The 26,042-nt window shown below is 40.6% G+C and overlaps 1 protein-coding gene across 1 annotated transcript in view; it reads right to left on the bottom strand.

Annotated features, from left to right (window-relative positions):
- Nucleotides 1–26,042, bottom strand: part of VSTM4 (V-set and transmembrane domain containing 4) — a 150,913-nt gene that overhangs the window by 66,297 nt on the left and 58,574 nt on the right. Inside the window, exons 4-5 of the mRNA XM_075564174.1 lie at nt 18,156–18,263; nt 2,823–2,856 (exon numbers count right to left, since the gene is read on the bottom strand). Of these exons, the coding sequence (XP_075420289.1) occupies nt 2,823–2,856; nt 18,156–18,263 (142 nt within the window). The remainder of the gene's footprint in view (nt 1–2,822; nt 2,857–18,155; nt 18,264–26,042) is intronic.

Genomic DNA, 26,042 nt, shown 5'->3' with positions numbered 1-26,042 from the left:
CCTAGATTTTCTTTGGCAGTTCTACCTTTCATTTAAGACCCTAAACAAATAACTTATTTATCAAATCCCGCACTGTAATAGTCAGTGTATATTTAAAAATCTCTGATGGTTTATAACAGCCTAAAAAATGCATTAAAGTAATCTCATAGTGCACACTGAAACGGTGCCTCTAACTTATGCAGCATATGAGTCGTCTGTGCCCCGAGATTTCTTTATCCGTGATAAAGTGTAGGCGCCACACGGCATTCAGAAGCCTCTGAGAACTGCAGCTGTAGCTTCTCTTGGCATTGGTAGTTGAATATCCACTTTCATATCTCACACTTATGAAGTGCTTTGTTATCTCAAACTCATAAGAAGAAGTCAATTAGGTGAAAAACTACTGGCCACTTCGCAGTCTCTTTTTGGCACCTATCTGGCTCTGGGGCACCATTCTTTAGCTTGACCTTCACGAACGAATGCATCCTAAAACTAGTCGAGAGGCCATGGTGAAAACTATGTCAACATTCTATGCTACTGGAGGGATTTTATGTGCAATCTGAAAAACAAAATTGTGGGAAGCATGCAGGAAACAAAAGCAATTGCCTTTTCAAGAGACACCTTCATTTTACTCCCATTCACGCACTCGGCTGCAGGTACGTGTACCAACGCTGTCAGCATCACCTTGGGCCAGCATGAGTCACATATTCTCTGAGCTCTCTGGGGCTGATACCCAATCTCCAAACTAAGGAAACGTCTGCATCCATGCAGAATGCACAGTTTTAGACTATTTTGTGGACTTATGTGGTATGATTTTGAAGGCTAATTAAATAAAATTATTAATAGGTTTTTGCTTTTATTTATTTATTTTAATGAATCAACTTTATTGGGGGTTCCTACAGCTCTTATAACAATCCATACATCAATTGTATCAAGCAAATTTGTACATATATTGCCATCATCATTTAAAAAATATTTTCTTGAGCCCTTGGTATCAGCTTCTCTTTTCCCCCCTCCGTTTCCCACCTTATCACCTTTATTAACCCTTGATAACTTATAAATTATTTTTATTTTCATGTTTTACACCACCTGCTGTCTCCCTTCACCCACGTTTCTGTTGTTTGTTCCCCTGGTGGGGGTGTGTGAGTTGATATCAATCATTGCAATAGGTTCCCTCTTTCTCCCCTGTCTGCCCCCACCTTCCCCCTACCCTCATGATATCACTAATCTTATTATTGGTCCCAAGAGGTTTATCTGCCGTGGACTCTATGTGTCAAGAGCTCTTATCTGTACCAGTGCACATGCTCTAGTCTAGCCAGATTTTTAAGATCATCGGGCCATGTTAGTGGGGTGGGGGGCCTTAAAGAACTAGCGGAATGTTGTGTGTTTTGTTGGTACTATACTGCAACCTGGCTGGCTTTTCCCTTCCTTGTGACCCTCCTGTGTGGGAATGTCCAATTGTCTACAGATGGGCTTTGTGTCTCCATTCAGACACCCCGCCCCCACCCCACGTTCCCATCAAAATGGTTATTTGTTTTGGGTCTTCTGATGTCTTATACCTGATCCTGTCAACACCTTGGGATCACATGGGTTGGAGTGCTTTTTTCATGTGGGCTTTGTTGCTTCTCAGCTAGATGGCCACTTGTTTAACTTCAAGCCTCTAAGATGCCAGACACTATATCTTTTGATAGCCGGGCACCATCCGCTTTCCTCAGCACATTAGTGTATATATTCATTTTGTCTTCAGCCATCGTGTCAGGAAGGTGAACATCACAGAATGTCAGGTTATTAGAACCAAGCATTCTTGTGTTGAGGGAGGACTTGAGTAGAGGCCCATTGTCTGTCTGCTACTTTAATACTTAGCCTATAAATATATGTACATAGACTTATATCCTTATTATTGTATATTAATATATTTATATATGACCATATTTATACCTTATATATGACCATATTTATACCTTAATTTAGTTACATATGTACATGCCTATGTTTATTAATGTCTTTTGCTTCCTAGTTCTTTCCTCTATTTTCTTTTATTTTCCTCCTGCCCTATCATGTTCAATATTCATTCAGATCTCTGTACTTCCTCTCAACTACATTGCATTTGATCGAACTCCACCAGGCATTCTATGCCCTCCTCACCATCAAGTGAAATTTCTTGTTCCCTCGTCCCTGAGTTTATTGGCTCCCCCCTTTTCCCCACCTCCTGCTCTCTCCTATCCCTCCAGAACTACTAGTCCCAATGTTTTCTCCTTGGGATGGCTTATCCTGCCTATGTTATATTGATCAATATGGGGGGGGGGGAGGAGGCCTATGAATAGTTCCAGGTCTTTCTGCTGACCTTAAGAATGTTTTCTGGTCATTTCTGATACAGTGCCATGCATGCCCTGTGCCCTGAGTCCAAAGTCTATTTTCAGAATTCCTCGGGAATTTTCTTGTTTTGCTCCCCTTGCTGCTATATTGCTCTCCCTTTGTGTTATGCCCTGGTGGATAAGAGCAGGCATAATTCCCACACGGTGTCTCCAGTGCTTCCCCCACCCACACCCCCCAGTAGCACTGTGGGTCAGTAAGGGGACGTTGTATCTCATGGTGAAGAATGCACTGTAGAGGACAGCACTGAAGGTACAGCCGGGGGAGAGTGGCAGGTCTGCCCAAACTGCACAGGAGCAAACTAAGAGGTAAAGAGAGAGAAAGAGATAGAGAGTGGACAGCATCCTAGCCCACCAAGCTTCGAAGACAACATTCCCACTGAGAGCAGCCATTAACAGATTTTTTTAATAACATAAAAATAAAATAAAACAGAATAGTCTCATTTTAAAAACAAAGAAAGAAAACATTCCTACCTGTTCTGAGGGCACTTCACCAAATAATGTCTCACTGTGAAAAGAAACAAACAAACAAAAAAGAAGTAAATAAAAGCTACTTTCAGATGAATGTGCTCTAGGAGCTACTAGAAACTATTGAGACTAAGTAGTTACTTAGTCTTGGTACAAGCCAACTACATGGGCCTAATCGCTTATCTTTGGAGGAGTACAGCAGAGCCAGAGCAAAAATAACCCAGTGCTTTCATGCTGTTGGACCACTGTCCGGAGCCATGAGGCCCGGCCGTTACTTGGAATTCACTAGCCTGAGCTCTGGGTATTCTTCCGGCCCAGCCTGCAGCACTGCAGCTGTAAAGCTTGAGCAAACAAGGGGTGATGCTCTTGAGATAAGCACCTGTGTCCTGCATCCCCTTGATTGGGTAAAAGATTGTCCCCACCTGTGCTTTATTTGCATAAACATGCCACTCCAAGGAGTACCTAATTGAAGACTGTAAGCCCTTACTGACTCGGGCAGGGCTTGTTCCCCTGAACTCCCTGATTGGCCTGTTGCCAAAGTAGCCTAATTTGCATGTGTGGCGGATGCTCCCCCCCGCCCCCACTTGCTGGCTGATATAAGCTGTAACTCTTTGTTCATTAAAACAAGACTTGATCAGGATACTGTCTTGTCTTCATTCTCTGTGCCTCTTGTCCCCCCCCCCCCCCCCCACCCAATTCCCACTCTCTCCTCCAGGATCCACGTTGAATGTCCCGCGGGATGGGACAGACCACAAAATTAGTCTGATGAAGCCAGAAACCCATACTTCCTGCTACATAATCTAAACAGTTTATTAGATGGCAGGCAAGTTAAGTTAGATATTAATTCTAATAGTAAAAAAAATAGATCTCTATTTACTTTTGCTGCAAAGATATCCATGAATGTGGCGGAGTATACAGGGGAAAAGCTTTAAAAACTTAGAAAAACCACGCCTTTTGAGGGAATGAGTCACTGACTGTGGCCTCAGCGTGCTCTGAGGGGACACCAAGTCCACCTGGCACAACATTGTTTACAAAATGACAGGGGACCCATAGAGGTGACAACTAGAAGATTTCATGGCTTACACTGGGGGCTGGTGCGGGGTAAGTGGGAGCTGACATCAAGGAGTTCAAGAAGAAGAAAATGTCTTGGAACCGACATGGTGGCGAATCTAGAACATTGATATGATTGAATTATGGAATGGTAGGATATCTGGATTAGCTCCTAATAAATTGGTTTTAGAAATTTTCGGTTAATAGTGACTGGAGACTTAAAAGCTAATAAATATCCATCTAAGAGCAATTGCTCATGTCTCCGCATCCAGAGGGAAGACCAGTGGTGAAAATACACAGAAGCAATTAGTCCATGAACCTTAGTCTCCACAACCCCAAGACAAGAAGAACTAGATGGTGCATATCTCCCACTAACAACTTCTCATACGAATCATATTAGAAGGCTGTAGGTAGAATAATAAAAAACATGGAATAAAAATCATAAAAAATTTACTAGGATGATAGATATTAGTGGATGGGAAAATAGTGACCACACCAAGGATGTCCAGCCAGGGTATGCTATGAAGGATGTGTGATGATAGGCAAGGGGTGGTACTCTGTGTACTGAGTCAGCCAACTGAGGTGCACGGTGGTGATCAGGACAGGTCTAGGTGAGTAATATGAGTCACCAGGAAGGCTGGGACTCGACAGAGCCTGTAAACTGCAGGGCCTCAAAGGTGGAGTTTTGGGCAGCAAAAGGGTAAACCATGCGTCCTGAAGTGCTCACAGTTTTCATATCAAGAGAGCTGAGACAGCAACCCAACTTTTTAAAGCCCAAACATCATCAGTGAAAAGAAATACAAACAAAATTTCATCTCTGTGCTGCACAGTAGTTTGGGAGCGGAGAACTTCTGGACCAGGTCATGCTGAGAGCCACGCCATTGTGAATGGTAACCTGATGATGTACTCTTCATTGACTCCCTTCTCCTCCCCACTTCACTTCTCCCCTGCCACGAGGCTCTTTGGGATCACCACCCTGAACCACTCTTTGTACGTGAATCCCAGGCTTCAAGTCAGTCCCTCAGCTACCCAGAACAAGTCCGGAGACTCTCTACAGGTCTGGATATACTGTTCAGGGTGGGTGAGAAAGCAATGGGAAAGGGAAGGTGGGAAAGGAATATAGTCACCTCTGACACATTCCCACATCAATTCGAGGGAAAGATATATATGGAGGAGGCAGATATGGAAACTTACTATCTCAAAACTGCTCTTCCTAAGAGAGACCAGGGGTATCCAGATGCTGCTTGAAGGCTGCTGATTGCTGTAACACAGGAGTCTTGATAATAAAGGTAGGAAGCATTCAGAGGCTAACCCAAAGGCTGGCAATTTGAACGTTCACAGGACAAAGATTTGGTAGTCTGCACCCATCAAAGATTTGCAGCCTTGGGAAGTTTCTCCTCTGTCTTGGGGGTGGCGCTTAGTCAGAATTGACTCAATGGCAGTGATTTTCGTGCTAGCCATATATGAAATGCTCAGTAAAGGTTAATATAGTGTTAGGAAGTCCTTGGATGATATAATAGTCTTGGAGCAAACCTTACCTCCACTGGAGATTTCCTTGAGTAAAACCAACTGGTTTTAGCTTCAGAAGCAATTAGGAAACCCAAGCATAGATCCCAACAAGTGGCCACACTAGGGGCATGCACTTGAGTCACATCAAATAGAAAGAAAACAGAAACAGCTAGAAGAGCCATGGGGTTCTGTAGCAGTTGATTGCATCAGAGGACCCAACTGAATCACTTCCATGTACCTTTCTATCCATCCTGTCCCACACTGACTCTGGACTTGCGAACACAATTTGCTCTAATCAATGGAACAATAGCCAATGAGCTAACCAAAGGCTTCCTAATCAGACACTTCAAAGGCATTTATGCTCTTTGATTTGTCCTTTATCTTGTTGGCAGGGCTCTTCTGCTACCACATGAAGAACCTGGTGAGATGAGCCCACGAGGTGTTATGGGGTACTGTGTTTTAGGGACAGAAAGCTAATTTGGGCAATGGATATTCTCAGGGAAATGGCCTGGCACAAGAGCTGTGCCAATGTATTCAAACATGCTAGTCTCACAAGAACGAAGTAGCACTGGATGCCATTTGGCTACTACTTGCTCATCCGCTGCCCAAAATTACAGTCAACTTGACAGTAACAAGCAAAAGCACCAAATGCTTTATAAGAGTTCAGTCACTGCCATCAAGATGATGCAATGCTGTTATAGAGCAATGTGTATTTATATGCAATAATAAAACTGTAATGTATATAGAGGCCTTACAGATTCACGTACAGAGCACATTCCATTGACTCCTTTCTCCTGGTACCGACCTTGGATTCCTGAAGGCCTGCCTTTGTCCTGTTCGATGATAGAGCAGCTGACTTGGGGTAGTTTGCTCAAAGGCCACACCTGTCAGTTGGAATCACCTTGCTACAGGGGAGCATTTGGAACTCTGAATTGTCTTACTCAAGGAGCCCTTGTGAGGGAGTGGTTTTGCATTGGGCTGCTAACCACAAGGTCAGTGATTCAAAACCAACCATCGCTCTATGGGAGTCACAGTCTTGGAAACTCACAGGGGAAGTTCTGCCCTGTTTTATAGGACACTATGAGTCAGCATTGACTTGATGGCAGTGAGGGTTATTTTGTTTTTGTTTGTTTGGTAGTTTGTTTTTGAGGGGGCTGGATCTATCACATTTATGGGGATAATAACTGATTATAGAAGGTAGAAAGAAGGGATGGAAAATACTAATATACAAGCTGAGAAATATTTCTCCCCCAGGAGTCTGGAGTGCATACGCACCCTTCTTCAACCGTTATGATGAGGAAAACCATGTTCATAAGTTTCTAAGCATTAGACCTATGCCCATTTTATACAGACATACACGTTTTGCTTCTGCTCCATTTTAATATGTCCTAGATTTGTGAGTGAATTTATAATGACTGTGACCCCTGGGAAATCAGGCAACTTCATCAACAGTTGGGGTTGTCAGGGCAGAGCCAATAAAGGCAGAAACACCTGGGCCAGCCTGTAATTGCACTTGTTCCCGTCACACGGTTATTACGTGTCTGTGTATGTGTTCTTAAAAACTTCCTGGAAAAACTCCATCTTTTAATTATATTTTTCCACAAACTTTTTTCCATAATTATATTTTTCTATAAACCTATCACATTGGATAGCAAAAGCAATTACTAACTTAATCTTATACCAAAAATATCCATGGGGATCTTGGAAGAAAAATCTACCACAGTTTTGAAAACTGGATGAGGTGTGAACCTCCGTGGTGACGGGTAGTTACAGTCCCTGCATCTTGCGGGCACTGTCCCGCCCAGCAGGGTCTCTATGAGTCCGCACTGATTCACTGCCAGTAGTTATGTTTCTGCACTGATTCATTGTCAGTAGTTATTTTTTTGTTTTGTTTTCTTCCAAGACAGAGCCATTTGTTCTTTTGGCAGTCCAAGGTACTTTCAAATTCCTTGCTCCCACCATATGCATTGTTTCTTCTTTATTATTCAATGTCCAACTTTCACATGCACATGAAGCTATTGAAAGTACAATGGGTTGGATTAGGCATACCTCATTCTTCAAAGTGACATTTTTGCTTTTCAACCCTCTAAAGATGTCTTGTCCAGCAGATTTATTTAATGCAATGATCTCTTGCCGAAAGCTGTCCTGAGCACTGAATTTTGGATCTAAGCAAGACAAAATCCCTGGCATCTTCAACATTTTCTCCATTTATCATATTATCTGTTGGTTTAGTTGCGAAGACTTGGGTCTCCTTTACATTGAGTTGTGATCAAGGGTGAAGGCTGCAGTTCTGGATATTCATCTAGTGCTTCAAGTCCTCCTCACTTTCAGCCCTCAAGGTTGTGTCATCTGCATATCATGGGTTGTTAATAAGCCTTCCTCCAATACTAATGATTTACACAGCATAAATACTGAATAAGTATGATTAGCGGATACAATATTTATACTACTTGTCCTGGTTTTAAAGCAAGCAGTATTCTCTTGTTCTAATTGAATGACTTCCTCTTGATCCATGGGTAGGTTCCTCATGAGCACAATGAGGTGTTCTGAAATTCCCATTCTTCTCAAAGCTGACTTTGTTATGATCCACAAAGTCAAATGCCTTGGCCCAGTCAATGAAACACAAGTAAACATTTTGCTCTGCTCTTACCCAAGATTCATCTGACAACAACAATAATAGCCCTTGTTCCATGTCCTCTTCTGAATCAGGCCGGAACTTCTGGCAGCTCACAGCTCACTGTCAGTACACTGATTCTGCCATTGTGGGATGATCTTCAGAAGAATTTTACTTGTATGTACTATAAATGATATTGTTCTATAATCTGTTCATCCCCCTAGGTCAACTTGTTTTTGGAATGGGTACAAATATGGATCTCTTCTAGTCAGCTGTCCCAGTAGTTGTCTATCAAATTTCCTAGCATAGATGATTGAGTACTCCCAGGCCTTCATCAGCATGTTAAAACATTTCAATTGGTTTTCCATCAATTCTTGGAACCTTGTTTGTGGCTAATACTTTCAGTGCAGCTTGAACTTCTTCCTTCAGAACTGTTGGTTCAAATGGGGGTGTCGATCAGTTCTCAGTGCAGTCACGGTGTATGCTTTCCATCTTCTTGATGCTTCTACCATGTAATATTCTGCACACAGAATCATTTAATATAGCATATTGAGGCTTGAATTTTTTTCTTGATTTCTCTCAGTTTAAGATATGTGGAGCATGTTTTTCCTTTCTTATTTTTCAACTGTAGGTCTTTGAACATTTCATTATAATATTTTACTTTGTCTTTTCAAGCTGTCCTTTGAAACTTTCTGTGCATTCTTTGACTTCATCATTTCCTCCATTTGCCTTAGCTGCTCTACAGGGAAGAGCAAATTTCAGCCTCTTCTAACATCTTCTTTGCTCATTTGTTTTTTTGTGTTTTTCTTAAAGTGGCTTTTTGCATGTCTGATGTTCTTGATGTCATCCCACAGTTCATCAGCTCTTCTGTCATTAGTGTCTACTGCAGCAAATCTGTTCTTGAGATGTTCTCAAAATTCAGGTGGGAGATAGACTCCAGGTCACATTTGAGTTCTTGGGGATCTGTTTTCATTTTCTTCAACTGCAACTTGAGCTTACGTAAGAGCAATTGATGGTCTGTTCCCTAGTCAGTCCCTGGACTGGTTTTAGCTGCTGATGCCGAGGCTCTCTATGTTCTCTTCCCACAGATACAGTCAACTGGATTTATGTGTATTTCATCTGGAGAAGTTCATGTGTATAGTCACTTTTTGTGTTTTTAAAAAAGGCATTTGTGATGAAGAAGTAATTGGTCTTTCAAAATTCTGTTATTACTAATCATTTTATTGGGGCTCTTAGAGATCTTAAAACAATCCATAATTCAATTATATCTAGCACACTTATACATATGTTGCCATCATCTTTTCCAACAACTTTTCATTCCTACTTAAGTCCTTGCTATCAGCTCTTTTCCCCCTCCCTCCCTTACCCTCCCACACTTAGGAATTCTTGATCAATTATATATCATTATTGTTATTTCACACCTTACACTGTATGCTGTCTCCCTTCTCCTACCTTTCTATTATTTGTCCCCTTTGTGCGGGGTTTCATATCCAACCTTGTGATTAGTTCTCGCTTTCTCGCCACCCCACCACCGCCCCCCTATCCTCATGGTATTGCTACTCCCACTATTGTTACTGAGGGTTTATCTGTCCTGGATTCCATGTGTCCAGAACTCTTATCTGTACCAATGTACATACTCTGATCTAGCTGGATTTGTAAGGTATAACTGGATCATGATAGTGGGGGGAGGAAGCACTAATGATCAAGAGCAAAATATTGTTATGAAGAAAATAATGCTTAGGGGACATCGAGGCAATACTGTCCACACAATTCCCTCATTACATATTATTTCAGAGCATTGTGGGCCACAAAAAATTACCTTCGGAGCCGCATGCAGCCCGCAGGCTGCCAGTTTGATACCCCTGATCTAGAGGAATGTTGTGCGCTTCATCAGTGCTAAACAATACTGCACCTGTCTGAATTGTCCCTTCCTCATGACCTTTCTGTGTGTGTATGCCCAATTGTCTATAGATGGGCTTTGGACTTTCACTCAGAACCCCCTCGTTCACATTGATATAATTGTTCATTTGGGATCTTTTGATACCTGATACCTGATCCGTTCAACATCTCATGATCACACAGGCTGGTGTGCTTCTTCCATGTGGGCTTTGGTGCTTCCCTGCTAGATGGCCCCTTGTTTAGCTTCAAGCCTTTATGACCCTAGACACTATATCTTTTGATAGGCAGGCACCATCCCCTTTCTTCACCACATTTGCTTATGCACCCATTTTCTCTTCAGTGCTTGTGTCGAGAAGGTGGGTATCACAGTGGGCAGGTTTGTCTTGCAAAATTTCAGGTTGGTCCGGCTACATTTCTATCACTGAGACCATATTTTTCAACTATTGTTCCTTCCTCTTGTTTCCAACATTGGCATTCCAATTACCAATAATTATCAATGTATCTTGATTGTTTGATTAATTTCACACTGATGATATTAGAATTATTCAATGTATTCATCACTAACTTTAGTGACTGGTACATAAATTTGAATAATAGTTGTATTGGTTGGATTTTCTTGAATGTGGATATGCAATATCTCATCACAAACAGCACTGTATGATGGTGAATAGATTTCATAAATGTCAGAAAGATTTTTACTTGTGTTTTATTGATCATGCAAAGGCTATGTGCATCATAAGAAATTATGAATATCATTGTGAAGAATGGAAATCACATCGAACTTAACTTTGTTCATGCAAAACCAAAATTTTGTTCATTCAGAGACCAAGAGGCAGTCATTAGAATAGAATAGAGGAATATTGTCTGGTTAAAATCAGAAAAGGTGTTTATCACAGTCACACCTTTCACCATACTTGTTCAATCTGTATGCTCGACTACAGGAAGAAGAACAAGTCACACGACTGGAGGAAGAACAATGCTATTAACAACCTATGATATTCAGATGACACACTTTTCCTTGCTCAAACTCAGAAGGACTGGAAGGACTTACTGATGAAAATCAGAGACTATAGGCTTCAGTATGGATAACAACTCAACAAAAAGATTTTTTTAAATCCTCACAACTGGACCAATAAGTAACATCACAGTAAAGGAAGAAAAGATTGAAGTTGTCAAGTTTAATTCTACTTGATGCTGTGTTATGCTAGGTTGTCTAGACAAACTAATCCAGTGACATTTATCTATATATGAGTTTTATACCAATGTAATTATAACAAAAAGGCATCCCAGTCGAATCCAACTGAAGTCCATAAGTCCCTTTTCAGACTCACAGAGCTGCATGCTGGTGAGGCAGAATGGTGAATCAGGAAAGCAGAGATAACAGGCCAGTGGTCATAAGACCACATGGATCCAAAGGTCAGTGGAAGAATGGCAGGGTTCTGGCACCTCTCAGGCTCTGCTACTTCTCGAGGCAGATATAAAATCCCATTCTAGTCCCAGTGAGAAAAAAGATGAAGTGACATCAGTGTTAGCCTTCTCTTATACAAAAGGCTTATGACATTAAGGGGGTATCATCAGGTTGTAACTTGTTTGCAGGTTTAAGTCTACCCCTAGCCAGGAGTGTCTAGTTGACATAATCCATAACTAACACAGGTGCACATCAATGATCATAGAAGCTAACAAATCATGAATCAAAGAAGTTAATAAATCAAACTGTGTATTGCACTGGGAAAATCTGCTGCACAAGATGTTTTTAGAATGTTGAAGAGCAAAGGAGTCATTCTGAGAACTAAAGTGCACATGACCTACGGTAAGCCATGGCATTTTCAATCACCAAGTGAAATCTGGACATTGAATAAGGAAGAATTGATGACCATTAATTACGGTGTTGTCAAAAATAATGAATATAACATATATTGCCAGAAAAATAAAACAAAGCAAACAAACTTTTGGAATAAGTACAACCAGAATGCTCCTTAGATGAGAGGATGGGGAGACTTTGTCTGACATACTTTGGACATGTGATCAGGAGAGACTGGTCCCTAGAGAAGGACTTCATAATTGATGAAGTAGAGGGTCAGTGAAAAAGATGACTCTAAATGAGGTGGATGGACACGGTGGCTGCATGAATGAGCTCAAACATAACAATTATGAGAATAGCTTAAGACTAGCAGTTTTTTGTTTTGTTGGACCTACAGTTTCTATGAGTTGGAATCAAGTCAGTCTCATAACACCAAAAACAATAACAATTGGACTCAGTTTAAAGGAAAGCCTAGCCCTATGAACAGTCCCTATGCTGGCTTCAGGGTGCATCTGAGATGGGCTGGCTTCTAAGGAAGCATGAGGCAGGGTCCACCCCACAGTAGCACAACTTAGCCCAAATCAAAGCCAAATTTCCTAAAGAGCCGCAAGGACTATAAAAGGTTATAGGGGAAGTTGACTGCTAATCACGAATTCAGAATCTCAAAACTACAAGCTATTCCACTAGAGAAAGACGAGGCTTTCTACTCCCATAAAGAGTTAGAGTCTCAAAAAAATTTTTTTTTAAGTTATAGTCTCAGAAACTCACAAGGGCCGTTCGCAGTTCTACCCTGTCCTATGCCATCCCATAACTCACTGATCTTCAGTTATTCATGTTAATGCATCGAATCCGTGTTTGAGACGGTCTTTAAGTTCAGGTGGCATAGACTCTTAACTCCTATTTTGGTTCTTACAGACTAGTTTTTAATTTTGTTCAGCCTAAGCCTGAGCCCGTACATAGTGCTATTTTTCCAAGATTCAGGGTTCACGGGTCCAATAACCTAGGAGGTCTGACTCTGGCCTTGTTTTGGCTACTGATATTAGCTACTGTCTATTCCCACAGATGTAGTCAATTTGATTCCTGTGTATTCCATGCCATGTGGTGAGGTGCATACGTATTGTTACTGTTTATGTTGCTTGAAAAAGGTATTTTTAACGAAGAAGACATTGGTCTGGTAAAATACTATTGTGCAATCTCAAGCTCCAGTCCTGTCATCGAGGCCCTAATTTCCAACTCCTGATCTTTCCTCTTTACTTCTAATTTTCTCACTACAATCACTAGCAATTATCCATCCAACTGGATTCCATGTATTTCAGCCAACCATGCAATAATAGTTGCATTAACAGATATATTATCTGCTTACATTCTGCATTGTACTTCAAAACTGATCTTTACATGTTCTTTTAGATGAGGAATGGGATGCCATTTCTCCTGAATCTGTCATTCCTGGCACAGTAAACCATATGATAGCTGATTCAAAATGGCCAATACCAGACCATTTCAGCCCATTAACGCCTAGGACATAGATCTTTATGTGTTCGATTTCATTTTTAAGAGTTTATAATATTCTCAGGTTCATAGTTCCTACGTTCTATGCTCTGATTATTCGTGGATGTTTGCAGCTGTTCTTTCTAGTTTCCTGCCACATGAGCAAATGAAGGTTGTGGCGCCGCTTTGTTGAGGAGGTAGCCCCTCCCGAGGCACATGTTCAATTCCTCCAAATCGAAGGGCTCATCTTCTGGCACTGTATTAGACAGTGCCTGCTTTGATCCCTAAGGTTTTCAGTGGCTGGTCCCTGAGAAACAGACAGCTTTTGCTACCTTCCTAGTCTGTTCTTAGTCTTTGGGAGCTACGTGAGACCTGTCTACCATGGGTGACTTTACTAGTGTTTTAAATAAAGGTAGCATGGCTTCTGGCATCATAGAAACATGAAAGTCACCATAGGACACAAATGATCAGATGTGGGGCTTTAGGCACAATCTGTAAATAAAAACAATTATAAAGTCATGCTTGCATCCAACATGATGCAACTAACATACATAGTCCCATGTGCATTTTGTACATGAAAACAGAACTATTTGATGCACACATATAAGAAACAAATACTCCTAGCAACCATAGTTCTAATTTCTGCAATTGGACAAGTGTTTACAGCTGGTATTTAGAACTACCTTCTTCCAGCAGTCAAAAAAAAAGTGCCATGCCCATTTATACCTCGTGGTTTCTGGGTTGATGAATCTGGCTATTAAAGAAACAGTAACATATATTGGATAAAGATTTGGAGCCTCTTGGTGAATACTGTGCCAACCCTGCAAGGTATTACCACCTATCTGACACCATAATTGTGTCTATAGAAGATCATTCTATTGCTTGATCAAGCAAGTTGCATTGTACCCTACAAACACCATGTCTTATAGGGCTGCCATAGTCCGTATAAGTAAATAATTCTGCTTACTTCATTGACTCCGGTGTCCAATACAGTAATAATGCCAACCCAGTTTTTACCAATCAAGTGCTGCCACTTGACTACTACTACCGTGGGCCTAAACAGCTCCTTTGTGGTTGGGTGTTTTCATTTAATTAGGTCAGTTCCCATGATCAAATCTGACTTAGAACAAATACCAATTATACCAGTTTTCAAGGTCACTGAGACCCCATTCACAAATTTGTTCTTCACCATTGTGGTGAAGACACCTTCTGAGTATTTCCATGTGCTGATCTACGGATCAAACCTGACAAATACACACTGAAATGCCAATTTCCCAAAGTCTTTGGGGAACTAGCTCTACTGCTAATATTGCAACAGTGTATGCCACATTATCCATACTTAAGTAAGCCAATCAAGTGAATTATTAGGTGCTTTCCACACAAGTTTCTCGGGCTTCTTCTAATATATATTAGAAAATTCAAGCAGCTCTTTTGGAGAGTAGAATCTCTTCCTGGGAAACATTTATGCTTCTCCTTTTGGGATTTTCTATACTTGTCATCTAATTATAGACCTAGAAGCAATTTCCTGTGAATATTCAGTGGGGGTATTTCCTGTGAACATTCTGTAATATCTTTTAGACGTCTGCTTCAGGCATGATCCTAGGTAATAGCTCAATGATTCACCAGGTACACCCACCAAGTTAATTTATCATGTGAAGGTAAGGACTGACTGCTGACAGGGGTGCTCCAACGGCATTTAGGCCTCCTGCTTATGTGTCAATATATCCCTATGTCAAGTTTCAGGTACTCATTTCTTCCCAATCAATGCCTTCTCTGTAACTTTGGTCATCATTCCAGGGTTGGAATTCAAATGGTGATATAATTCAGTCACTTGTACATTAAGATTCAGCTTAGTTTTTGACAATATCAACTCTGTTAATGTAAGATTTCCTGAAAACTTTGGGATCCATTATATAGCGGTTGATTTGTAATTCAGAAGCTCCGAACTCATCTCGTTTCTTAGTACTTTCTCAAGTGTAAGGAAGACCAACTTTCCAGCTTCTTTGTACTTCTCATGCTGATACAATTGTACAAAAGTACCACATACACATAATCATCCAGAGCCTCACTTCTCACTGCGTACTGACCTTGCCACCTTATAGTGTGGATTAGCAGCAACCCCTTTACAATGGAGGAGGTGCCTTTAAAAGCAGTCAGGCTTGAGAACCAATTTAGAAAATTCATCCACTTGATTTTGTTTTTCTAGAACTGCTATTTGTATCAAATCTTGGTATTGAAAGAGCAGAAATCAAATAACATAGCTGCAGGGATTGATGAACCCTAGATCAGCAGGCAGGACAGCAGGTTACTGGCTGCATTGGTTAAGGACCTACTAAGATAGTCAGGCCAGTAACACCAACAACCAGAGGTCGAGTGATGGCAAACACAGTACCCAGATTCAGTAAAAAGCAAGCATTTTTCTTAGGCAGTCAGTGTGTATATATTGGAAGTAGGCAACAGTCCTGAGGAAATTCCTTTCCAATTAATTGGGTGCTCACAGCAGCAGATGGCACCATGAAAGTAATTACATTTCAGAGCTCATGGGGGATGACTATATCATAACTATTAAACCACTGAGAATCATGGCCCAACCAGGCTGGCACACAAATCTCAAGCACCACACGTCCTGAACTTGTGTTTCTATTTTATTAGCTCAGCCCAGCCCCAGGTCCCTTCCACTGGAGGTGGCTGTGCTCAGGTATGCTATGATGATGTCATCTGATTCCGGGAGACAAGACTGAGTCCCTTTCCTTCCATTATGATTAAGCTGGGGACACTATCCCAGGGCTGTGTAGGTAGAAATCATGGGACTTTGGCTCAAATCTCTTGCTTTGAGGGTGGTCAATAACTGCGAATTTAAGATCACCATATTTTTGCTGTTTTCATATTCTCTTTGAATTTTCATGACATGTGTGAGTCCAGTAGACACAATTCTGCCTTAATTAATGAGTATTATTGAAAGTTTTACCCTATCTCCACACTTCATTGTTTACATAATAGTGTTCAGTCACTCATGTTTTTAATATGTACAAGTCAACAATCTACGTATTTTGATCTATAAAGCTGCCCTATACATGTATACTTTTCTTTTCCCAACAGTACTTAAAATTCTGTACCACTGGCTAAATTAATTATACCATTAATTCAATTACCATGTGCCCCTGACAATTTTTAATAATATTTCTGAATAAATAATACTGCTGCCTCTAAAATGGATGAAGAACATATATAAACCATAGATTATGAATGGATTTTGAGCTCATATGAAATTGAAAGCCCTAATCTAAGAATAATTAGTTCTTATGATGTGGCCTTACTTGATACTTGCCCTTATGAAGGGATCACTGAAGATATGGGTGCTATAGCAAAGTGTAGTGAAGAGATCAGATGGTGCCCAGCTATCAGAAAGAATAGTAACTGGGTCTTAAAGTGTCATCTTAAAACAGGAAGCCAGGTAAGTAAGGAGTGAGATAAGTGTATAAAAGGAAGAGGCACACTAGGTTGATGATCCAAGGATTATAAATAATAAAATCCAAGACCATACGAAGACAAGAAACTCAAAGGGATAGCAGAACTACCCTGTCCTGTAGGGTCGGCATAGGCTTGATGGCAGTGATGCTTTTTTGCAGGGGGTAGGGTGGGGTGGGGAGTCGGGGCATAGTTTAAGGAGATACACACAGGTATAACGTTACAAAAGTGGGCCATGATGGTTAAGGTTGTGTGTCAACTTGGCTGGGCCATGGTTCTGTGGTTTGGTAATTTTGATGTAGTTATCTCCTATGATGTTAACCAGGATAATAATCTTCATGATGAAATTTGATATGAGCATACAATCAACTGAACGGGAGTTTCACCGAGGTAAGGTCTGCTCCCAATGTATGTGGATGCTCTGGGAAAGCTTTATTGATTTTCACTGAATATGCATCCTGCATATAGCTGGTAAATATCTGATCTTCAGTTCTTTGGACTTGAGCCAGTGGCCTGCCATATTGCCCACTGATTATGGGAGGCATTACCCTCTGCCACCTGTGAGTCAGCAGCCTGTTATTCTACCTGCTAACTTGTATTAATTCACCTCAGCATCCTGACATCTAATCCACTGATCATGGGTTTGTCAGTCTTAGTGCTATGTGAGTCAGAAGCTTCCAGCCTGACACTTAACCCACAATCTTAGCGTTTGCCAATATGTACAAAAGTACAAGCTAGCTTCTTAAAAAATTACACACGTGCATCACAAACTTCATTGGTTTTGTTTCTCTAGAGAACCCAGGGTACTGCAGAAAGGTTGGGAATCTTGCCTCAACATCAGTTGTAAACGGCAGAATCAGGAGTCAAACCTAGACTCAACTGAGTATACAGCCTCAATTGGGACAATGGAGGGGCCAGAAACCTCACAAACCAAGAAAAGAGACATTGTTGACAAATGGAAAAGTTAAAATTAGGCAGTGGCACTCATCAGTGGTAGATTTCTTTTCTCCGTGCTAGAGGTGTAGTTTTGATTCCCATATCATAACCTCATGCCCTGTCACCAGCTTTATGTCAGTGGAAGACTGTATGTTGCTCTGATGCTAAGTTTCAGGAGGGCTCTTAAAAAAAAATAAAAAACTAGGAAGAAAAGTCCAGTGATCAACTTCCAAAATCTCTAAATGTTAACATAAATAAAAACCCTGTGGATGACAACAGAGATTGTTCAAAGCATGGGTTAAGCACAGTATTGGGCAACATTCTGACTGGTTGAACTTGGGGTCATTATGATTTGGGAGTTAAGTCCACAGCAGCAAACAACTAGAAGAAAGTATCTTCTCATTTTTAAACTCCTCTTTGCTCACTAGTCACATTCAAATGACCTTAAATGACTATACCTCCCCCATCTCCAAACCCCTGTCCAGCATCCTGTGCTTATTTATGATTCATGTGTGTACAAAGTCAGGCCTTTAATGCTGCTCCCACTCCAAAAAAGGAGTATCCATTTTCTTACCTCTAGATTTCTTCTTGTTGAACACTGACTGCCAGATGATAATCAGTGTGAATAGAAGAATGCTGAGTATACCAACACAGCACACAAGTATGGCATACACATAGAGATCTGAAAGGCAAGGACATGACATCATCACTGTAAGAGGCCATAGCAGAAGAAGTGAACTGTCCTTTGCACAAAACATGTGAGAAACAAGTATTGTATAAGCCCCAGCACTACAATGATGAAGTTCATGTGTATTGGCATGGAGTAGACATAGGGAACAATGGACAGAATACAGTACCCATAAACAGACCCACAGGATCTGTCCAGTCAATTTGTGACATAACTCGATGGCAGCAAGACAGCTTTTCAACGAACGGTGCTGGAGCTATTAGACATTCACTGGCAAAAACTCCCACAAGCCTCACATTAAACTACATACCTGATATAAAAAATGAAGTCAAGGTTGAACACAAACCGAAATGTAAAATGCAAAAGTAGAAAAATTTCAAGGCAAAAAAAGGAGGAAATCTTCAGGATCTAGGGCTAAGCAAAAAGTACTTGAAACAAAAATGATGACCCATAAAATGAAAGACTGATAAATTAGGTGTCATCAAATAAAAGAACATTTGCTCTGTGAACGTCTATGTGAAGAACACAAGCCGCAGTCTCTGTAGAGTCCCGCACAGCACCCAGCACGGCATACACATAAGGGTCTGCATGACGAGGGCATGGCACGAGGGAGGGAGAAAATATTGGCACACCACATGTCTTCAGAAGACCTAGTATTTGAAATACGTAAGGAACCCTCAGAATTCAATGGCTGAAAAGAAAATCCAATTAGAAAATTTTAGTGCTGTAAATCAGTTAATATGGCCCTTCTAGTGATTGTCTTTGTAACTCCAGCAAGGGGATTAAACAGCTTTTAATACTGTATGTAAAGTATACGGCACCCTTGTAGTATGGGACAAAGCAAATAAGTTGTATGGAATTCTAATGAGAGGTGCAGTGAGTTTGGCCATCCTATTAAGTGTAAACTCAGTCATCCCAATGTCAGAAAGGAGTATCTCATTACTATCAAGAAAGAAGACACAGGAGTGGACCCCAGATCTCTTCCCTGAACCTCCTCGATCAAAGAGAGCTGTGGATCTAGAGATAGAAATATACAGCTGCAGACAAATGGCAGCAGCAAAGCCAGCAACTCAACAGAGTACTGGCCTTCCCGGGACGCGGTACACAAGAATTCAGTGCCTCCCGGCAGGAGACTAGTTAATGGAGTGCAGTACTTTTGGTCCTTTTTGGCACAGTGAAAGGGGTTTGTAAGACTCCGTTGAGCAGAGCACATGTCGAAGGGCTACAGGGTCTGAGGGTGCCTGCAGGAACTGCTGAGAAGAGGCTGTTCTGCTGGAAGAACTGTATCCTGAGTCATTTCTTCTCCCGAGGTATAACCTGTTTATTACCTAATACATCTCATAACTGTGAATTCCGTGTTATTGCAACAGATTACTGAAGCTAATAGATTCCCATAGGAAAGAGAATTAATGCTAGAGAAAGTTTGGAGGGTGAAGGTTATGTCTGAAGTCCACCTCATACAAATCATCTGGGACTGCTGGCTTTGATTCTCCTTTTTCTTGTGAAGTTAGAGGACATCAGTCACCACCTCCACACCCTTTTTGCCAAAATATACCAAAAGACATGAGCAGATATTGCACCCACAATTGGAAGATGGGAGGAAAGTAGTTATTAAGCAGAGTGCAATGGAGAGATGAGTACAGAAGATCAAAGGGCAAATCTGACTTGAACAATTTAAACAGTTGTCAGTTGATCCCACCTCTGATGCACCCTGGACCAGAACTGGTTTCCAAGATGTTTTTTCCATTTTTTGTTTAGTTTTGTTTTTTGGTTTGTTCATATTAGAGTTTATCTCAGAGGTGTTAGGTCACTGGGGGGTCACCCTGTTGAAGTTATGTTACATGTTTTTTTGGTTTTTGGTATATGAGACCCAGTATTGATGAACCTATAGGAACAGCGAGTAGAATAAAGGTTTTGGGGTGGGGAGTATCCTGGTTGGGGGGCGGGTTGGTAAAAGGGAGACAATGTCAAGGAGTTCAAGAAGGAAAATAATGTTTGGAAACTGATTGAGATAGTTTGCTGTGCCAGTCTGGCCGATAAACACATGTGGGATTAATTGAAGGGTGGAGAGATAAATGGCTCAGTGAGCCTCACCTTTCTCGTCTCTCACTCTTTGATCATCGGACCAGTGTGCTGCCTTGCTTGTTCTGTGCCTCAATTTGCAAGCTACACTACCTGTGAGACACCTAACCTGTGAACTGTGTCGCTGTAATTTGAGGTCCCTTTAAGACCACATGATTGGAATGAACATCTCTGGAGCTGGGGCTGATAGTTGGTGACTTGGCTGACAGTTGGTGACCTGCCTTGCTGTTTGCTGCCTGTGCTGGGATAGCCTAGCTCTCTCTCTACAGAGGACTACCTGGCAGCCCTCAAGACTTAAAGGACTGCTAGTGTCTCACAACTCTCTCACGGGAGTGAGTTGAACTGAGCCATTTGTACTGTTTTATAATTTAACTGTTCATTTTTTGTATTATATATCTATCTGTATATAATTTAACAGTTCATTTCTTGTGTTATATATCTATCTATCTTTATATATATATAATTATCAGCAATCTGGTTTTATTTCTCTAGAGAACCCTGTAGAACACAGTGATTGTGGTAGCAACTGCACAATATTACTCAACATGATTATATGATGTATGTATTAACTCCCAACTAATGAATTAAAAATAAGAAAATATACATATGACAAATAAGTATTTGAAATGTTTCATATCATAACTACTAAGAAATTAAAATAAAATTACAAAGAAACAGCAATACAAATATTTCAAAATAGCTAAAAAAAAGTCAAGAAAATATAAAATGGTGGTGAAGATGCAGAGAAACTGGACCAGTCACAGATTGTTGGAGGGAATGTAAAATGATCCAGTCACTGTGGAAGAGTTTGCAGAATTCTTAACTGCACAGGCAACTACCACACAACATCACATTTACATGAGAGGAATTTAGTCCAACAAATGAAACTCTAAGTTCACCCAAATATCTGCCTATGCATGTTTATAACAGTTTTATTCATAAAAGCCCCAAATGGAAACAGCACTGAGTCCTTCAACAAGTGACAGAGTGGCTAAACAAACTGGTACGAGAGTAAGTAAAAAAGTGCCGGTATTACTACAAAAATCAGAGAAAGCTTTATTAAGCCAAAATACCACAAGGTAACACTATTGTTTCTTAACATCTATCCCATATAGCAACACTTCTAAGGTCATCCATGCATTTAATAAGGATTATGTCTTATCTTTCCCTGAAGAATTCTGAATCCTTTCTTTTACTTCACACCGAAAGAGCAGTGAGGGTATCCTAGAGGGAATCGAACAGTGGACCTCTTACAGCTTCTTTAAGTTTTGAAATGAAAATAAACTTCTGCGGAGGCAAGATGAAGGCTGTGGGCTGAATGCAGTAAGGCTTCCAGTGAGACTGCCACAGGAGAGCCATCCCAGAGCTCAAAGAAGTAGTAGGCACATTAGTGTGATTAAAAAAAAATAACCCTCAGTGCAACTTTCTAGGTTATTTTCCTACCAATGAAGTTAAAAATCCTTGTTCTCATTTTATGATCTTTGAGGAAATCTGTAGAAATTAACCCTTTGGGATGAAAAAATTCAGTCACTACTTCTGAGTGGATGTCTCTGCCTTGACCGGAACTGGCAAAGCAGATGCTCTAGAAAGCCATTGTTTTGATTGCACTTTTTTACAAGAAGGAATACTAACAAGTGCACTCCTGAGAGAATGTGTTTGCAGCCATCCACTGGCTACCATGTTGACGTATCATTACATCTACAGGGGATTACTCACAGCAATAAAAAGCACTATTGATGCAAACAATAATTTGCATAATGTTCATCAAAGAATTATGCTGAGTGATACAAATAAATTCCAAAAGATCACATGATATGTGGTATATTTGGAGCACATTTTTGCTATGACAAAATAATACAGAGAATATATGTTAAAGATTAAGGTGAGAGGAGAGTGAAAGATGAAATAGTTATAAGGGGCCCTCTGTGGTGATAGAAATGCCCTACATTCGTTGGGACAAAAAATTATTGGGAATTAGATGAAGATTTGCAGAGCACATAATCAATTTTACATTCACAGATGCATACATGCTATACTTCAACTCATGCAGTTCAATCCCCTCAATGTATAATCATGTCCCCTAATCTTTCTTCTGGATGTCATTTCAGATCCTTTTTCTTCTCTTAATTTCTGAACTTTGTCATTGGGTAAAGGCTCCCATTTTGATATTAATTGGTTGATTACTTTAACATTTGGTGAGTTTGGTTCCAGATCTGAAGTGTGATAAACGCCATAGTCTTTGGGTCCCATGAGTCTCTAGCTGACCAGTAACGCTGGTCTTTTTTGTGATTTTTAAGTTCTGTTCCACATTGTTCTCCCACTCCATCCAGGACCTTCTAATTTGATCCTTTCCAAAGCAATTGGTAGTGGTAGCTGGGCACCATTCACTACTTCTAGTCTCAGGGTTATGTAGTCTAACACTTAGCCTAATACACTAATAACCGTAAATCTAATATTTTGTTCTTCTAACCCCAAATAAGTAGTTCAAAATCACTAGCCATTCTTCTCGAGAAAGATGAGGCTTTCTACTACTGCAAAGAATTCGTCTCAGAAATCCAGAGAGGCAGTTAGTTATACCCTATCCTTATGGAGTCAGAATCAAGTTGATGACATTGATTTGGTGTTTCCATTGATTGATTTGGTAACTCATTACAATTACACTGGACTAATTGGTTCCATATGCCTTGTATGTTAGGCTGGGCTGTCTATAAAAACACAATCAGTGACAAGCATACATGTATATGAAACAGCTTTATATCAAGAAGGCATCCCAGCCAGGTCCAAAGTAAGTCTATGGATCCTATGCCAATTGGGACCCTCTTCAGACTCACACAGTTGCATGCTGATGATACAGAAGGACAAAGTGAGATGCAAGAAGATCACGAGCCAGTGAGTAGAGTCATGTGGATCCAAGGTTAGTTGAAACACGGCAGGGTACCAACAGCTCCTAGGTTACCTCCCAGGTTCAGTGACCTCATGTGGGCAGACAGTGTTCCAAAAAGCAGGAAGGTACAGGGCAAGAGAGAAGTTCCTAGTTTACCCCTTATAAGAAGGCCACGCCCCCAAGAAGATATCATGAGGCTGTGACTTGATTGATAGGTTGGACTCCTCCACTATACACAGTGTCAAGTTGACATAAAATCCAAATACCACACCTTTCAATTTTCACCAAATGTCTTTCCCCTGGATGGAGAGCGACTAATCATGGCACCTTAGACTACTGCTCATGAGCTTGTGCTGATCTCCCTCTCACGTATGGCATGCCGCCTTGCCCTTCACCAAAGTTCATACTTCACTATCTGCTAGTCTGTGACTTGCCCTCCTTCCTTTCTCTTCCCATCCTTGGTAACTATTAAAGAATGCCTCTTATATTGTAAAAATATTTTTACATCTTTGATATTAATGGTCTCATACAATATTTATCCTTTTGGTGACTGACTTACTTTACTGAGTCTAATGTCCCACCAGGTTCATGCATGCTATGAGAAGTCTTGCAGATTCAATATTATTCTTTAATGGGGCATAGTATCCCATTGCATATATGTACCAAGGTTCATTTATTTATTCTTCCACAGATAGACTTTAGTTTGGTTCCATATTTTTGCTATTGTGAATTGGGCTGTGTTGAATACAGGTGTGTATACATATCTATTCATGGTGCTGTAATTATTTCTCTAGGATATATACCAAGTAGAGGAATTGGTGTATGTATGTAGTCCAATAGCATTTGTCGCCCCGACCACAGTGAAGTCATCATTCTATACTGCCACTAGCAGTATATGAGGGATCCTGTGTCTCTCTACCTTCTCTAGCACTTGTTGTAATTTGTTGGGTCTTTGTTGTTTCTTTCATCTGTTATTAATGCTGCGGTGATACCTCAATGCTATTTTGATTGGCTAGTGCATTTCTTTATATGTTTCTTTGGCCACTTAAATATCTCCCTTCTTGAAGTGTCCATATCCTCTGCCCATTTGGGTTGTCTTTTTCTTGCTTCTTATAAATTTTAGAAATTAGTCCCATGTTCAACGTGGCTTTCGCATTTTTTTCTCAGTCCTTCAGTCCTCTTTTTACTCTTTTAATAAAATCGTTTTCTGTACATGAGGGTCTGTTATTTAAGAGGTCTCTACATTTCCTCATAATTTTGTTGTCTGTTGTTTATATTTTCCTTTTTGATAGTTTATTTAGGCCATGAAATAAGGTACATAAATCTGCTATTTTTCCCCTTCAAAAAGTTTTATTATATATGTTCACATATAATACAATTCAATGCTTTACTTATTAAAAGGGGTGGTGTGATCATAAACACAATCAATTTTCTACTTTTTTTGTATTTGTAGTTACTAGCTCTCCATTTCTCCTCAGCCTTCTCTGCCAGAGCCTTAAAAACTACTAATCCAATTACTTTCTTGGTAGAGTTATCTGTCCTGGTTTTCTTTTTTAAAAATCATTTTATTGGGGGCTCATAAACTCTGCTATTTCTTTCATTGATATATGCTTCTTTGTTTTGCATTTAGGTCTTTAACTTAGTCTTTTTGAGTTTGTTTTTGTATATGGGGGGGGGGGGGTTACCAAAATAAAAACCTGAATTTTTTTTCAAAGCTCTGTATTTAAGTTTTTTTGTTTTTTTTTTTTACAAAACAACCTTATCACCTTCAAAATACCCTCCATTATACTTAATACATTTGTTAAATTTGTTATACCATGCTTGGAAACATTTTCAAACTCATGTTTGGATGGCTGACAGCACCCCCCTCGTTTTTTCTTCACCTCTTCTATGTCATCAAATTGCTGTTCTTTCATGTCCCTCTTTATTTGCAGAAACAGAAAGAAGTCCCATGGACCCAGGTCAAGTGAGGAAAGAACTTTGGCAAGAGAAGCATTATGTTTTTGCCAAAAATGGGTTCACTGAGATGGCTGCATAAATTGGCATAAATCTGAGGAATATTTGCATTGATTGGGCATTCTTCAGAATAGATATACTCCTAACACAGGTAGCATTGGACTGGTCACAGTGAATTTTTTCATAAAAGCACTTTCGCTGAATCTTGTTTTTTGTGAGTGCTGATTTAAGAGAACAGTGCATGGCTGTGAAATTTTGTTTTCTGCAGAAAAATGCCGCAGAAAATGCTGTGATGTTGAACACAGCTCACAAGGACAGTGCTGTGGGAAAAACTCACGTATGTGTATGTTTTCGCGTTTCAAAAAGGGTGAAATGTCGATTGACGATATACCTCATTCTGGACACTCGCCAATTTCCCGAATGGATGGAAATGTCGACTTGTAGTGAGTGCATTTGGAGTTTGTGCCAGCAGGTCAGACTGATATTCAAGCTTTCTATTTAGAGGTTCTGAAAAGATTGCATAACAGTGTCTGACCAAATAGGCCTTACTTTTGGCAGATGTGGAGGGTTGGTTATGCCTCCACGACACTGCACCTGCTCATGCAACCATCCCAGTGCATCAGTTTTTGGAAAAACAGCATGCTTCCTTTGCTCCACGCATCTTACTCACCTAACCCCAATCTATATGATTTACTTTGTTTCCGCAAATGAAGAGGGATGTGAAAGGACAGCCCGACCCTGCCAACTCCTCCCACACACCCCACTGCCCAACCCTGCCAACTGCTCCCACACAGCCCACTGCCCGACCCTGCCAACTCCTCCCACACACCCCACTGCCCGACCCTGCCAAC

The sequence above is a fragment of the Tenrec ecaudatus genome, chromosome 12 (assembly GCF_050624435.1).
Source record: "Tenrec ecaudatus isolate mTenEca1 chromosome 12, mTenEca1.hap1, whole genome shotgun sequence".
Classification (NCBI taxonomy): Eukaryota; Metazoa; Chordata; class Mammalia; order Afrosoricida; family Tenrecidae; genus Tenrec; species Tenrec ecaudatus.
The sequence above is the reverse complement of the archived record's forward strand: the minus strand, read 5'-3'. Positions and strand labels throughout refer to the sequence as shown.